The sequence below is a fragment of the Dipodomys spectabilis genome, unplaced genomic scaffold (assembly GCF_019054845.1).
Source record: "Dipodomys spectabilis isolate Male_0828 unplaced genomic scaffold, ASM1905484v1 ptg000118l, whole genome shotgun sequence".
NCBI lineage: Eukaryota > Metazoa > Chordata > Mammalia > Rodentia > Heteromyidae > Dipodomys > Dipodomys spectabilis.
The window spans coordinates 3,082,648-3,099,095 of NW_024870795.1; the positions used below are offsets into that span (position 1 = coordinate 3,082,648).

Below are 16,448 nucleotides of genomic sequence, written 5' to 3' on the forward strand. Positions count from 1 at the left end.
GTGACACTTCCGGCCTTTTCTGCTTATGTGGTGCTAAGGAATTGAACCCAGGGCCTCAGGCATGCAAGGTAAGCACTCTACCACTGAGCCACCTTCCCAGCCCCTCATGGAGATTTTTCTATCCAGGCTGCCTTCAAACTGGGATCCTCAGATCTCAGCCTCCTCAGTAGCTAGGATTACAGGCATGAGCTACTGGCACCCAGCAGAGATTCACTTTTAAATTTAATTTGCATCACTTTCATAGATCTAGACATTTGACCCAAAAAAAAAGGAAATAAATAAGATCCTAATTTGCAGCAACTGCCATTTTTCATAGTTGAAATAAAACTCTTGTCAAGGGAAGCCTTAGACATCAATGTCAGAGCCATGGGGTGGGAGAGGACCAAGTAAGAAATGTCAACACATATACAAATCTAAGCAGAACTGAAATCATACAAAGTATGTTCTCTGACCAGAGGGGAATCAAAGTGGAAATCAATAAAATAAAGACAACAGGAAAAAACAATCTCAACATTTGGAAACTAAGCAACATACTTCTAAGAAAGCCATGAGGCTAAAGAAGAAGCCTGTAAATAAACATTTAACTTAATAGAAACAAAAATAAAGCACATTCATATTTATCAGATTCAGGGCTTAAAGCAGGGCTTTACATCTGGGATGTGGCTTGAGCTGTGGCTCAAGTGGTAGAGTGCTAGTCTTGAGCCAAAGAAGCTCAGGGACCGTGCTCAGGCCCTGAGTTCAAGCCCCAGGCAAAAAAAAAAAAAAAAAAAAACAGAGTTCAAGGCCAGCCTGGGCTACATAGCAAGTGATAGAACTGAGCCATACCTCCACCCCAGATGTAAATTCAAAAGATGTTAAAAGAGGGGCTGGGAAGGTGGCTCAGTGGTACAGTGCTTGCCTTGCATGCACGAGGCCCTGGGTTCGATTCCTCAGCACCACATAAGCAGAAAAAATAAAGCTGAAAGTGGTGCTGTGCTCATGTGGTAGAGTACTAGCCTTGAGCTGAAGAGCTAAGGGACAGTGCCCAGGCCCAGAGTTCAGGCCCCATGACCGACAAAAAAACAAAGACGAACAATGCTTGATAAGAAATGTACTCATTACCTTGCTCATGTAATTGTAACCCCTCTGTATGGTATTTTCACAATAAAAAACTTATTAATAGTAAAAAAAGATGTTAGAAGGCTTAGATAAGCTATGAAATAGAACCTTTTGTTGTTGATGATGATGATCATCATCATCATCATGGGGCTTAAACTCAGGGCCTAGGTTCTATCCCTGAGTTTTTTGGTCAAGGCTAGCGCTCTATCACTTTGAGCCAAAAAGCCACTTCCAGCTTTCTAGTTTTTCTGGGGATTGGAGATAAGTCTCATAGCTTTCCTGCCTGGCCTGGTTTCCAACTGCAATCTGAGGATCTCAGCCTCCTGAGTAGCTAGGATTACAGACATGAGGCACTGGCACTTGGCATAAACAACCTTCAAAACCCAACCTTTTTTTTTTTGTCATGGGGCTTGAACTCTGGGCCTGGGTATTATCCCTCAGCTCTTCAGCTCAAGGCAAGCACTCTACCACTTGAGCCACAGTGCCACTTCCAGTTTTCTGGTGGATAATTTGAGATAAGAGATTCACGGACTTTCCTGCCCAGGTTGGCTTTGAACCTTGATCCTCAGATCTCAACCTCCTGAGCAGCTAGGATTAAAGGGGTGAGCCACTGGCGCCCGGCTCAACTTTTTTTTTTTTTTTAAGAATCCAACTGGGGGGCTTGGCAGGTGGCTCAATGGTAGAGTTCTTGCCTTGCATGCATGAAGCCCTGGGTTCGATTTCTCAGCACCACATAAGAAGAAAAAGCTGGAAGTAGCCCTATGGCTCAAGTGGTAGAGCGCTAGCCTTGAGCTGAGGAGCTGAGGGACAGTGCCCAGGCCCAGAGTTCAGGCCCATGACCGACCAAAAAAAAAAGAAAAAGAAAAAAAGAATCCAATTGGAAGATAGGCAAATAGAGATTTCCCTGAAAAGGATATACAGATGGGGTAAATAAAATTGTCAACATCATTAGCTATTAGTAAAATACCAATTAAAAGGACACATCTATTAAACTTGCTGAAGTAAAAAAAAAGTTACAATACCAAAGGATGGCAAAAGGTGTAGAAAAAAATAGGTCCTTCATACCTTGCTAGCTGGGAAATAAAAGGGTGCAGCCATTGGGAACACAGCTGTGAAGTTTCTTGGAAAACTCAGTGTATAACTACCATTTGACTCCTCAGTTGCACTCCTGGGCATTTATCCCAGAGAAATCTAAACCAGTTCACATAAATCCAGCAAACAAATGTTCATAACAACTTTAATTATAAGAGCCCCAAATTACAACCAATCCAGATGCCCGTCAACACATGAATGGTTACACAAATTGTGTTAAGTCCATCCAGGGACCCACTTGCTACTTTGTTACAAAAAGAATCAAACTATTAATATTTGTAACAACTTTATATGACTCCAGAAAATTGCAAGGGAGGGTTGGGCAATAAGTGACTCTGTTTATAGAATTTGTATTTGTGTGTGTGTGTGTATGTGTGCACTGGGAGCAGGGCTTGAACTCAGGGCCCAGGTACTGTCCCTGTGTGTGTGTGTGTGTGTGTGTGTGTGTGTGTGTTTTGTCAGTTGTGGGGCTTGAACTCTGGGCATGGGAGCTGTCCCTGACCTCTTCAGCTCAAGGCAAGAGCTCTACCACTTAAGCCACAGCACTACTTCCGGCTTTTTCTGCTTATGTGGTGCTGAGAAATCGAACCCAGGACCTCATGCATTCAAGGCAAGCACTCTGCCACTGAGCCACCTTCCCAGCCCTTCTCCTTAACTTTTTCATTCAAGGCTGACACTCTACTAGTTAATCACAAGAAGCTCCCCTTCCAGCTTTGTGGTGATTAATTGGAGAGAGTCTTATAGACTTTGCTGCCTGTGCTGGCTTTGAACAGCCTTCTGAGTAGCCAAGATTACAGGTGTGAACCACAGATGCCCAGAGAGGAATTTTTGTTTTCTACTCCAGGGGCTTGAACTCAGGGCCTGGGCATTGCCCCTGAGCTTCTTTTGCTCAAGGCTAGCACTCTACCAGTTGAGCCACAGTGCCACTTCTGGCCTTTTCTGTGTATGTGATACTGAGGAATCGAACCCAGGGCCTCATGCATGCTAGACAAGCACTCTACCACTAAGCCACATTCCCAGCCCAAGAATATTCTCAAAATGACAAAATATTGGAAATGGAGAGCAGATTTATGTTTTCCCAGGGTTGAGAAGAAGATGGCTTTGGTAAGCAAGTGGATGTGTCTGGGAAGGGGACTGAGGGCATTTTTGTGCAGGAGCATGTTCTGTATATCAATATTTTGCTTGCTGTAGCTCTGCAAGCTATATCCATTAGAAGAAACTGGGTACAGAGTACACTGATCACTTGGCACACTTGCATGTTAAACTTTCAAAAGACGAAGTACAGCCCACATTTTATATTAAATTGTCATAAACTTAATCAAAATGTTAAAACTCTGCTCTTCAAAAGACACCATTAAGAAAATGAAAAAAAAAGTGAAGCTAAACACTGGGGGAAAATATTTGCAATATATCTGACAAGGACTTGTATCCAGAACATATAAAGAGCTTTTGCAATTCAATAAATACAATATTAAAAAAAACATAATGAGAGAAGACTCCACAACCCTTAACACGGTTAGAATTGAAAAGATTGACCATGTCAACTGACAGCCACAAGCATGAACAACAGAACTGTTGTTCAGGCAGATCTCAGGGACATCCAGATTAATAATACTTCGGAAAACTCCATGGCAATCACACCTAGACATCAACCCAAGAGAAATGAAAGCATGCATTCACAGAAAGACTTGTCCAAGAAAACCTTTTCATAATGGTCCCAATCTAGAAACAGCTCAAATGTCCATCAACAGGTAAAGAGATAAACAAGTCATGGCATATCTATACAGTGGAACACAAGGGAACAAACTGTCCATACACACAGAGAAAAGAATCTCAAAAACAGCATGCTGCGCGTAAGACAGGCACAAAGGATTATACACTGTATGACTTCATTTACACAAAATCCTGGAACAGGCGAAACTAATTTAGACTGGCAGAAAGCAGAACAGTGCTCGCCTGGGGTTCAGGGAGAGGGAGGGAACTGACTGGCTGCACAAGAATAGGTGGGCACTTGAAGATGATGGAAATTTCCTGTATCTTGATTGTGGTGGTGAATGTAAGTTATCTGTCAAAAATCATCCATGCTCAGTGGTAGAGCATTTGCCTTAGTATGCATGAAACCCCCAAAACCATAACCATCATCACCATGATCACCATCACCATCATCACGTAATTGTACTCTGACAATGTATTTCATTTTTAGTAAGTATAACTCAGTAAGGATGGTTGGAGTGTATGTGTGTGTGTGTATGTGTGTGTGTGTGTGCCAGTACTGGAGTTTGAACTCTGGGCCTTGGTGCCCTGTCCCTGAGCTTTTGTGCTCAAGGCTAGTGCTCTACCAGTTTGAGACACAGCTCCACTTCTGTTTTTCTGGTGGTTAATGGGATGGAGTCTCATGGAGCCAGGCACAGTGGCTCATGCCTGTAATCCTGGCTACTCAGGAGACTGAGATATGAGGATTGCAATTCAAAGCCAGCCGAGGCAGGAAAGTCTGTGAGACTCTTATCTCCAGTTACCCACCAGAAAACCGGAAGTGCGCTGTGGCTCAAGTGGTAGAGCACTTGCCTTGAGCTGAAGACCTCAAGGGCAGTGCCCAGGCCCAAAATTCAAGCCCCATGGCCCACAAAAAAAAAAAAAAAGAATCTCATGGACTTTCCTGACCAGGTTGGCTTTGAACCTCTATCTGAGGCTCTCAGCCTCCTGAGGAGCTAAGATTACAGGCAGGAGCCACCAGCACACAGCTTGTCCTTTAGCTTTGTCATTCAGGACTGGCACTGTACCACTTTAGCTACAGCTCTCTGGTGTTAACTGGAAATAAGAGTCTCACTGAACTTTTCTGGCTTTGAATTGAAATCCTCAGATCTCAGCCTTTTATAGACCTGCACCCTGCAGTAAGAATGACTTTTAAAAAAAGGGGGGGGAGAGAAGAAGAGTTGGGGAGGTGGGGAGGGAAGGGATGGTAGGGGAAAAACAAGGCTCAATAGGAAATGTACTCATTACCTTACTCCTGTAACTGTAACCCCTCTGTACTGTATTTTTACAATAAACACACACAGAGACATAAAGCTATAGCCTCATCTTGTCATAGATTCAACAGATATAAACATGCTATAATCATGCTATAAACATACTATAATCAAGCCAGTCATAGTGGCACACACCTCAACTCCCAACACTCAGGAACTGAGGCCAACCTGGACAACACAGTGAGTTCTGAGGCAACCTGGGCTGGGAGCAATGCTCAGTTTCAAGAAATTAAAACCTTCTGGCGCAGGTGGCTCCAACTTGTAATCCTAGCCACTTAGAAAGCTAAGATCTGGAGAACCGTGGGGGGAAATCCATCTGACTCTACATTTCATTAATCAGCGGAAACAAAGCCGGAGGCATGACACAAGTGGTAAAGCCAGAGGCTCTGGGTTCAAACCCCAATAACACACATGAAAGAAAGGAGAGAAGAAAAGAAGGAGCAAAAGAATGAAAGAAGAAAGAGCAAGAGCATGAATGAGAGAACAAAAGAAAGAAGGACCAGAGGAAGACGTTTCTAAATGCTTAAACGTCCCCTCACCTGCCACCCCGCCCCGTCCCTGTGAACCGGAACCGATCGCTGTAGCCCCCGCTCCAATTGAGGGCTTGGGCTCTGTCCCTGCGGCCTCCCCTCCCCAGCCTCCACTTGGAAGGCTGAAGTGGGGGGGGGGGACGTCTCCAGCCCCCCGCTGGGCTCACTGGGTCTTAAAGACGGGCTTGCGCTGCAGCCGCAGGACCTGATACGTGTTCAGGCCCGGCACGTCGAAGCCAGGGGACAGCCCGTGGTGATCCAAGGGGTAGAAGTTGAGCAGCTGCCCATGCTGGGCCTCGAGCGAGAGCCAGGCGTCGCCGCCCAGCGGCAGCGCGCACGGGAACGCGCGCGCCACGTGCAGCTGGAAGACGCGGCCGCGCACGTGCCGCAGCGCCAGCGTGCGGAAGGCGGGGGGCACCAGCGCCTCGACGCGCGGCCCGAACTGGCGCAGGCGCAGTTCGCCCTCGGGCCCCGCGCGCACCTCGTAGAAGGTCAGGTTGGCGAAGGTGAAGAAGCCCGCGAAGGGACGCGCGCTGGGCGGCGGCGCGGGGCGGCGCTCGGCCTCGCGCAGGGCGCGCTCCAGGGCCGGCAGGAGCACGTCGTAGGCCCGGGAGACCAGGTCGACCCCGGGGGGCCGCGGCCCGGCCAGCAGCAGCACCAGGCCCAGGCGCAGGGGCGGCACCAGCGAGAAGGTGGCGGCGTAGCCGTCCAGGTCGCCGTCCTTGCGCACCACGCGGTAGCCCCGCTGCGCGTGGAACTCCCACGGCGTGCCCGTCTCGTTGGCGAAGTAGGCGCCCGGGCAGGCCAGCAGCGGCGCCAGCAGCGTCTTGGCCGCGTCGGGCCGCAGCAGCCGCCGGGGCCCGCCGCCCAGGAGCGCCACGGCCAGCTTGGCCATGTCGGCCGGCGTCGAGTACATCTGGCCCGAGGGCCGGTACCAGCCCAGGTCGTAGAGCGGCGCGGGCCGGCCGCTGCCGTAGAAGCCGGCCGCCAGGCGCGCGCGCACCGAGGGCGTCAGGTCGAAGCCCGTGTCCGCCATCCCCAGCGGCTCCAGCACGTTCTCCGCCACCCAGCGCTCGTAGCCGCCCTGCGCCGCGTGGGCCGCCAGCACGTGAGCCAGCAGCGAGAAGGCCAGCGTGCTGTAATGGCACCTGGGGGAGAGGAGCGGGGCGCTGGCGGGGACCTGGCGGGGGCGCGCGCGCATCTCCGCCCAGAGCCCTTCCCCAGGACCCGGGCCTCGCCAAAGGCGCAGCGCAGATGGACCCGCCCAGAAGGGACTTCAGAGATCGCGGGAGGTAACTCTCTCTCTCCATTCCACATTTGGGGAGACGGGCCCAGAGAGGAGCGGGGGAAATTGTCCCAGGTCACATGACAGGTTGGAGGAGAACTGGGTACTCGGGGGAAAGTGGAAAAACAGATTTTATCAGCCCTTATCGTGTGTGTGTGTGTGTGTGTGTGTGTGTGTGTGTGTGTGTGTGTGTGTGTGTACACTGATACTAGAGCTTGAACTCAGGGACTGGGCACTGAGTCTGCCAATCAAAGCTGGTGCTCTACCACTTGAGCCACACCTCCACTTCCAGCTTTTTTGCTGGTTAATTGGAAATAAAGTCTCCTCTGACTGGATGGCTGGCTTCCAACCACTTCTCAGCGGCCGCTTCTCGACTTCCTGAGTAGTTAAGATTACGAGTCTAAGCCACCAGTGCCCAGTGGTCCTTACCCTGAAAGATGATTTAATTTATCAAATGGAAAATTAAAAGTCTCACACTGTGGGGAAAGGGGATGATAATGATGGTGTAGCTCAAGGATTAAGAATAGGAGGCAGCGTCTTCTTCCCGTCTGCCAGTCTGTGGCTTTCACAGCTAACAGATAGGAGCAGAGCAGGTGTAGTTTCAGAAGCCTCTAGAAGGCTCAGGAAGGATGCAGATTCACACCCTACAGGATGCTCCTGAACTCTAAGCTACTCTAGGCTAGCTACCTTGTTCTTGCCAGTGAGGAAGGCGAGCCTCCCCAAGGTCTCAGCGAATCAGAGCAGAGCTGGAACAAGCAGCAGAGATTGCAGATGCTCAAGTATTGGCTCTCTCTGCATCACCTGGAGCCTTGTCTTTAAGGGAAGGGGGCTTGAAGGCCAGCCTGTGGAGCAGCAGAGGGGAACTTGGAAAAGGGACTGCCAGGTAGCAAACTGGCAAGGAACCTCTGAAGCAGGGGAGTGCCGGCTGCCCTTTGCCAGCCACACAAGTCAGGGCTCTCAGACTTCTCTGTTCATCTGTCACCCAGTTTTTTTACTCCTGATCTCCTGAGCATCCCATTTTTTTCCATCATAATAAAAAAAATCTGTATTTGTGTATTGATTCACTCTGTCTCCTTTGTCAGAATGAGGAGAGGCTTGGTTGAGTGTCTTGTGGGGTGTGTTTGCTGCTGTTCATTAGTGCTTAGCACATTTTGGCAGAGTGGGTGCTTGTGAATGGAAGGAACATGAGACTGCAGCAGAACTGGATCATGACCCCAGCAAGCCCACACCTTGCTGTGTGTTCCCCTAAGGAGGCCTTTGTCCGGTGGCTGCGAGATGGGGTTGTGTTCACAGATTCCCAAGGTCACCCCCACCACCCAGAACTTGCCAAGCAGGCTTGGCTCCTCAGGAATGCCAAAGGTGTGGCGGGCCATTGGACCCAGTCCTCACCTGGTTCCCGGGTCAGCCACCAGCACATCATCCTTGAGCAGACTTAAGGCCTCCTGGGTGCTGCCTCTCCACAGCAGTGAAGTGGAGCGCAGCCTTCTGGGGAGCCCTAGGGAGGAGCAGAGGTTGGACCCGTGAGGCCTTCCTGACCCAGTCCTGCCAATTCTTGTCCCAGCTTTGGTCTCCGGACACCAGCCTGCTCCTGTCCCACCGCCTCATCAGCTATCTTGGCTTCCTATATCTTTATTATTATCATCTAAGTTATTGTAGTAAGTAAATCGTTCACATGATTCAGGATTCTAAGAACACCAAAGGGTGTTCAGTGAATAATTTTCCACTAACCCTTCATTCCAGTCAGCCATTCCCTCCCCCCAAGGCACCTGCTTCAGTCTCTTCAGTTCCCATATCTAAGTTAGTATATATTCATGTACATGTCATTACACATGTATGTTGTATGTGTGTAAATTGCTATTTTTATGGAGCATACAATATATGCTCTTTTCTATTGATTTTTATTTTATTATTATTATTTTGTTGTTGTTGTTGGTCATGGGGCCTGAACTCTGGGCCTGGGCATTGTCCCTCAGCTCTTCAGCTCAAGGCAAGCGCTCTACTACTTGAGCCACAGCACCACCTCTGGCTTTTTTCTTTTGCTTATGTGGTGCTGAGGAATCGAACCTGGGGCCTCAGGCATGCAAAGCAAGCGCTCTACCACTGAGCCACCTTCCCAGCCCAGTATTGAGTTTTGAAATCAGAGCTGTGTGCTTGTTAGGCGGGTCTTCCACTGCTAAGCACCTAGACTATAATCCTCCTATTTTTTACTTCCCTTTGTAACTAGAATGACACATACATGCCACCATGCCCAGCTTCTTCCATTTAGATGGAGTTTTGCAGAGTGTTCTGTCTGGGCTGGCCTGGAACATTGATCCTTTTGCTCTTAGCCTTAGAATAAAAGTGTGCCACAGTGCCCAGCTATTGGTTGAGGAGGGGCCTCATAAACTTCTGCATAGCTGGCCTCAACTCACGATGCTCCTGATTTCACCTTCCCAAGTAACTAGGATTACAGACTTAAGCCACTGTTTTCAGTTGTGTGTTTAATTGAAATTAAGAGTCCCTCAGCCCAAAATGGCTTCAAATAGCAAACCTCAGATCTCAGCCTCCTCAGTAACTAGGATTATAGGCATGAGCACCTGGCTACATCTTAAGATTCTCTTATTTGGCCCATCATTTCTGTTACCATCCTTTGTCTGCCTGTTCAGTAGGTTGTTCGCCTCTCGTTGTACTTGTAGATGATCTTTACTTACAGGGGCCGTTAGGTCTTCACTATAATCTTGTCTACATATGTTAATGTTGCTGTCGATGTGACGCTCAGATCCTGACCTGTCACCTTGGCTGTGACTGGGAACCAATTTCTGCACTGATTTCACCTTGGCTTTTACCTCTGAGATCTTCAAGCCCCAACCCACACCCCAAACCCCACTGGTGGGAAGTAGAGTGGATCAGCAAGCAGAGCAGGGATCGTTAATTCTGGGACCCACCTGAGAGCTGGCTGGCCATCCTTCGGAGGGTGACCGGTGAAGGCCTCGGGACTCGGCCCACCTCTTCCAGCTCTTCCAACAGGCCCTGTGATTCAGGGGCTGATGCTACACCCAGCGGGTTGTTGATGGTGAAGGTGCTAGCGTAGCGCTCCAGAGGGTCATCCAGGGAGGCCACGAGGCCTTCCTCCCACAGGCGGTACAGCATGAGGACTGGAAAGATCTTGGAGATACTAGAGATCCTGAGCAGGGTTGGGGCACAAAGGGTGCAAGAGGACCTGCTGGCCCCGAAGCCCACTTCTGTCCCTGTGTCTCCAGCCTCTAGCCTTCTAGTATTTTAGAAGAGCACCAAATTGGGGGCTGGGAAGGTGACTCTGTGGGAAAGTGCTTGCTTCACATGCATGAGGTCCTGGGTTCCATTTCTCAGCACCACATAAACAGAAAGAGCCAGAAGTGGAGCTGTGGCTTAAGTGGTAGAGTGCTAGCCTTAAGCTGAAGAGCTAAGAGACAGTGCCCAGGCCCAGAGTTCAAGCTCCACAACTGACAAAATAAGAAATAAGAAAAGCACCAAATTTACCCCAATGCACAATCAGTCCCCTGCTTCTGTGGGTCTGCTTTTTCCATGCTCAACATGCCAAAGGTGGTGGGGCTGGGTGGTATGGACATCCCAAAGCTCCTACTCCATGCCTGACTCTGCACCAGATCATACCCATTCTGGGGCAGACCTGGGTTGGATCTGTCCTCCGCCTCTCCTTGGCTGCAGGGCCTTGGACAAGTTACAAGACCTTCTATGAGAGCTTCACTGTGTGTGTGCAGAGTGCTGCCAACACACCAGCAGGTGGTGGGCCCTCAGTAGGGATGGCAGAGAGAATTGTGGGCCTACTCCTGGCACCAAGCTGATGCAGCACAAAGGCCAGTTCCTTCCCGGGCCCTGTCACCCTGCAGTGTCTCAGGAACAAATGTACCCACTGCACACATGAGCACCGAGGACCTACAAACAGCTTCCGGGAAGGGAGCTCTGGGTAGGCAGGGGACGGCCCATCTGGCTTCCACCTGGGCACTGCCATCAATTCTCAGGGACCTGACATGGGGCAGGAGCTGCCTAGGACCCCTCAGAGGTACCGGAGAGAGGTGGGAAGACCACCAAGCCACTTTTAGTTGAAGAGGATGGGCTGACAGCTCTCCAGAAGGGATCCCTTCCTGACCACCTGTTACCCCTGTGGTGTGACAGTGGGCACTCACTGGACCTCTCTGGGTCTCAGTCTCCACTTCTATAGAATTCTCTCTTTTTTTGTATCAGAGACAGGAACTCAAACTCGTTATCTGACTTTTTCACTCATTGGTTGGTGCTCTACCATTGGAGTCAAGCCTCCAACCCCAAAGGGTTGATTATTACTTTTTTTTTTTTTTAAGAATTCTCAAGACTTAATTATGGGCCCCAACAGCTTGGAACTCTGCCATGACTCAAGTCTTCCTGCCTCCTGGATCCCTCTTGGCCTGCCATCCTCCTCCCCCCTCCACCAACCCCTAGAGGTTGCCCAGCTGACCGGTACATGGTGTACTCATTGGGGGTCCCAGAACTCGGGTCTGAGCCGTTCTTCCTCCCGAAGTTGCCAGTCCAGAGCACGGTGTCATTGTGGATGACCACTGCAGACATGGCCGCCAGGCCAGGGGCAGACATTGCCTGGCTCAGGAGCTCGTCCACCTTGGGGAGAGAATGTGCAGTGGCAACCCGATGCCCCCTCCCCGCTGGTCATTCTGCACATGGCCCGTTCCCATGACTGTACTGCACCAGGCACCCTGTGGGCCTCCAGCCCCAAGCTCCCACAGCATACCCCAGGGCCCCTGCTCCCCTCTGCATGGATCCCCTTGAGCCTGTTGGGTACTGGGGCTTCCTAAAGAGGTAGCTTGCTCAATAAGGAGGGAAAGCTTAAAACTACTGATTGAGTCAAACCTTGTCTGCTGCCAAAGAAAAGTTCCCAGAAACCTAGTGAGCCCTGTGTGGAGTGAGGCACTGCATCCAAAAGGCCTCGGGCCCACTTGGAACATGTACTGAAAAAGCCTTATGCTGGCTGAGGTGGTCACATCTGTGTTCCCAGATGTGATTGGTGGGGTGATCTTCATAGGGCTGATGCAGGAGGGCCATGAGATCCAGGTCAGCCTGAGCTACATAATAAAACTGTCTCAAAAAGCAAAAGCAGAATCAGAATACTAGCCTGGTTTATTTTCGGTGATGAAGAATAAGAGTGATGATGAGAGCTAACACTGAGAATGTTCTAGGCATAGCTGAACACAGTGCCACATGCCTATAATCCCAGTGAGAGGCTTTGGGGATCAGGAGGATAAAGTTCAAGTCTAGCCTAAACAGTATATTTTGTAATCCCAGCTATGTGATAAGTTTCAGGTAGGAGGACTCAGATCACTGCTGGGCCCAGGCAAAAATACAAGTCCCGCCGGGCGCCAGTAGTTCATGCCTATAATCCTAGCTACTCAGGAGGCTGAGATCTGAGGATCACGGTTCAAAACCAGCCCAGGCAGGAAAGTTCATGAGACTCTTATCTCCAATTAACCAGAAGTGGCACTGTGACTCAAGTGGTAGAGCACTAGCCTTGAGCTGAAGAGCTGAAGGACAGTGCCCAGGCCCAGAATTCAAGCCCCAGAACTGACAAAAAAAAAGTCTCTATCTGAAAAATAACTAAAGCAAAAATGGGTTAGGAATGTGATTCAAGTGGTAGAGCACCTGCCTAGCAATGGAAAACCTTGGGTTCAAATCCAATGCTGCAAAAGTACCAGCAGGGAAGAAAAGAAAGATTAGAACCCCATGCCCACTGCAGCCCCAATTCATGATCATTTGCCAGATATGGTGCTGGCCAGTTTACTGTCCTGAGCTGAATCTGCTGTCTAGCTTCTACCAGTACTGTCTTCACCTCTCTGAGCCTCAGTTTCCCCCATGCGGACAGGAATTCACAAGGCATGCATGAAGAACAGTAACCTGACATGCACCTGGCATGCCTTCAGTAGAAGGCAGCTGGGGCTACTTTTGCTTTTCCTTATTACTATGACCCCTAGATGCACACAGCACCTGCTGCTCCCTGTCCCCAAAGCCTCTCTGGTGTTTGTACACCAGCCCCCATGCACCTCTCAGCCCTCTTCCCATCGGCTGTTCCTCTACAGTTCCAAGTCTCCCCACCAGGCTGCAGTCATGGACTTCCAAGCATGTCTGGAGATGAGGGACACACGTGGGCAGGGTCTGACCTCTACCCGGCAGCAGCAGCCTGAAGTGGTACAGGTTGTTCTGGGGAGGTGGAAGGGATGTATGGTGTATGCTCATATTGGAATGAATTCTGTATCCTCTCCCATTTCATCTTTGCCTGCTTTCTGCCTACAGTCACTTAGTCTTCTGCGTGAGCCATGTGCCTATTCACTGCCTTAGGGCCTTGGTAAATGCTGTACTGGCTTGAGCAGACCCTTCCATCCCCTCAACTCCACACATGTCTCCTGGGTGACTTCTTGTTCCATCTCAGCCTAAACACCACTTCCCCACAGTCCTCCTTGACTCCAAGGCCACATCCTAGGCCCTCACAGTCCCCTGAGTTCTACCTATCCTCACTCTTGCCCTCTTCCCCTCCTGGAGAATTATTTCTAGAGCCCTACCTGATCTCTCTCTCTCTCTCTCTCTCTCTCTCTCTCTCTCTCTCTCTCTCTCTCTCTCTCTCTCTCCCCCCCTTCTCTCTCCCTCCCTCTCTCTGTCTCTGTCTCTCTCTCTCTCTGTCTCTCTCTGTCTCTGTCTCTCTCTCTCTTGTTGGTTAGGGGTCTGAACTCTGGGCCTGGGCACTGTCCCTCAGCTCTTCAGCTCAAGGCTAGCACCCTACCACTTGAGCCATAGTACCACTCCCGGCCTTTTCTGCTTATGTGGTGCTGAGGAATTGAACCCAGGGCCTCACGCATGCAAGGCAAGCACTCTACCACTGAGCCACTTTCCCAGCCCAGGCTAGTAGTTCTTGAAGGTAGGTCATTCCTTCTTCATGTCCTGCCCCTGATGCCAGCATGGAGTGGATGCTCAAGAAATGAATGGATGTGGGCTGGGAAGGTGGCTAAGTGGTAGAGCACTTGCCTTGCATGCATGAGGCCCTGGGTTCGATTCCTCAACACCACATAAGCAAAAAGAAAAAAACCGGCCGGGCGCTGGTGGCTCACACCTGTAATCCTAGCTACTCAGGAGGCTGAGATCTGAGGATCACGGTTCAAAGCCAGCCCGGGCAGGAAAGACTGTGGGACTCCTATCTCCAATAAACCACCAGAAAACCGGAAGTGGCGCTGTAGCACAAGTGGTAGAGTGCTCGCCTCGAGCTGAAGAGCTGAAGGACAGCGCCCAGGCCCAGAGTTCAAGACCCACGACCGACAAAAAAAAAGAAAAGAAACCGGAAGTGGCACTGTGGCTCAAGTGGTAGGGTGCTAGCCTTGAGCTGAAGAGCTGAGGGACAGTGCCCAGGCCCAGAGTTCAGGCCCCATGACTGGACCCCCCCACCAAAAAAAAAGAAATGGATGGATGGATGGATGGATGAGGTTGAATACCATTCCAGCCAAGAAGACACATTCCTTCCCTCTCCCAGGCCTCCCCTGTGCTCCAGCTCATCACTGACCTTCTCCAGAGCCTCCTTCAGCACAGGCAGGGGGTGGGCCAGCGGCACAGGCTCTGGATGCCGAGGACACATGATCGCAGGGGTAGAGGTGGTCTCTGGCTCTGGAGAACCTGGAGGGAACATTCCATGGCAAATAGGGGCAGAGATCCGAGGTTACTCTAGAGAAGGGTGCCAGAGCCATGCCCGGCCAGCAAGTCTGACTAGATCTCGAGATACAAGGACTGACAAGAAGGGGGGGGCAGCCCAGCCCTCGCTTTTTTGCCATTCAGGCCTCTCGGTCTCTCCCTGGCTCTCACTTGGCAATACCTTCTGCTCCTTGGGGCAGGCTCTGTCCTGTCTGTCTGCCTCCCCTGTCCTCACATGCTTATGTTTTGGGTGGAAAAGTAGCCTGGGAGTACCATGCCTTGGAGCTTCAGGCTGGAAGGTGCAGGCACAACTTGTTCTGCATCATGGTGGTGGGGCAGTGCATCCCTTTGTCCACAGCAGGGCTGCCACCAGGCCCCAGGGGGCGGGGCCAAGGGTGTGGGCAGGCCAAGCCCCCAGACCTACTTTCCCCTCTAAGGCCAGTGTGGGGTAGTAAGGGGTGTGGGGACCATCAGAGGAGCTACAGTCCTCCTCAGCCCCCACCACCTGTGTGACTCCAGTTACAGTCCTCATACCCAGAGGCATCGGAGCCTAGAGAAGCTGTACGAGTGGCCCGATGCACAGTGGGACAGGAGCTCAGAGGCGGCCACAGCTCCAGGGCTAAATCTCAGGTCCTCCCTGCTGCCTCAGATTGGTGGCACTTAACACAGAGCAGGACGCAGGGGTCAGGGGCCCCGGCAGCGGCGGCCGCACTCACCTGCTTGCAGCTTGGGGAGGTGATACTGCCACAGGAAGCAGCCTGTCATGGCCACGGAGAGCAGGAAAAGGAAGCCGCTGCTGGCCGGGAAGATCCATTTCTTGCTAGCTTTCAACAGGCGCAGCTGCCGGCCACCCTGGAGGAACAAGGACCCCAGGCCCAGTCCAGTCCCCCAGGGAGTCAGGGGAGGGAAGGGAGGCTGGGACACACACACACACATACACACACACACACACGCACACACACACACACACACACACACACACACACACACACCGCCCACTTCCTAAACCTCAGATTACACAGATCTCATGAGAACCCCCAGCTCTGAATAAATGCCATACCTGTACCACTAAAGGCCCTTCTTAGAGCCAGCCCTCTAGCAGTCCGGCCTGGCATCTACGTGCCCAGTGAGTCACCATTAGACCCACCAAAATGCCACCTGCAGGAAGCCCTCCTGGCTCTCCTTACCCTCCACCTGGGCATCTGGCACAGTCTGCCAGCTGCACAGGGTGTACTTGGACTGTCCCAAGGGCAGAAGAGCCGTGCCCCTGCTGTTAGCCTCCCTGACAGAATGCTCCTGCGCCCAGCGCTGGCTCACTGTCCTAGGCCCTGTTTGCCCTGTTTACAGGTACATGTTGGGGGTCTTACGTGAGTCCAGGGGCCTCCCACCTGCCCCTCCATACTTTTTGGAGCCCCTGCCCTTTCCACTCCTAGCAGGGCAGCACAAACTCTTAACAAGGTCAGTCTGCCACACTGGTCGTGGCAAGTTTTGGAAAGTTGTCCCATTGGCTGCTGCAGAGAGCAGGGGCGGAAATGGGGCGACCGGGAGAAGGGGCAGAGGTGGAGGGAGGCAGAAGGCTCGGTGGGAAAAGCTTGTGGCCACCCAGCCCTGAGAAAGCCACGTCGCAAGCCTGGACCTTACAGCCAGTAGCCCAGAGACTGAGCTAAGCCCACCGTGGGTGGTTGGGGCTTTTCGTTTGTGGTGTTTTGTGTTTTCTGGTCGTACTGA

The 16,448-nt window shown here is 51.2% G+C and overlaps 1 protein-coding gene across 1 annotated transcript; it reads right to left on the reverse strand.

The window, feature by feature from the left end:
• Nucleotides 1–5,909: 5,909 nt before the first annotated feature.
• Nucleotides 5,910–15,548, reverse strand: Lactbl1 (lactamase beta like 1). Its single transcript, XM_042688419.1, has 6 exons — nucleotides 15,437–15,548; nucleotides 14,596–14,705; nucleotides 11,500–11,657; nucleotides 9,956–10,194; nucleotides 8,421–8,526; nucleotides 5,910–6,894 (listed from the first exon to the last, which is right to left on the reverse strand). Exons 1-6 carry the CDS (start codon nucleotides 15,483–15,485, stop codon nucleotides 5,910–5,912), a joined length of 1,647 nt encoding a protein of 548 aa, XP_042544353.1. The 5' UTR covers nucleotides 15,486–15,548.
• Nucleotides 15,549–16,448: the final 900 nt, after the last annotated feature.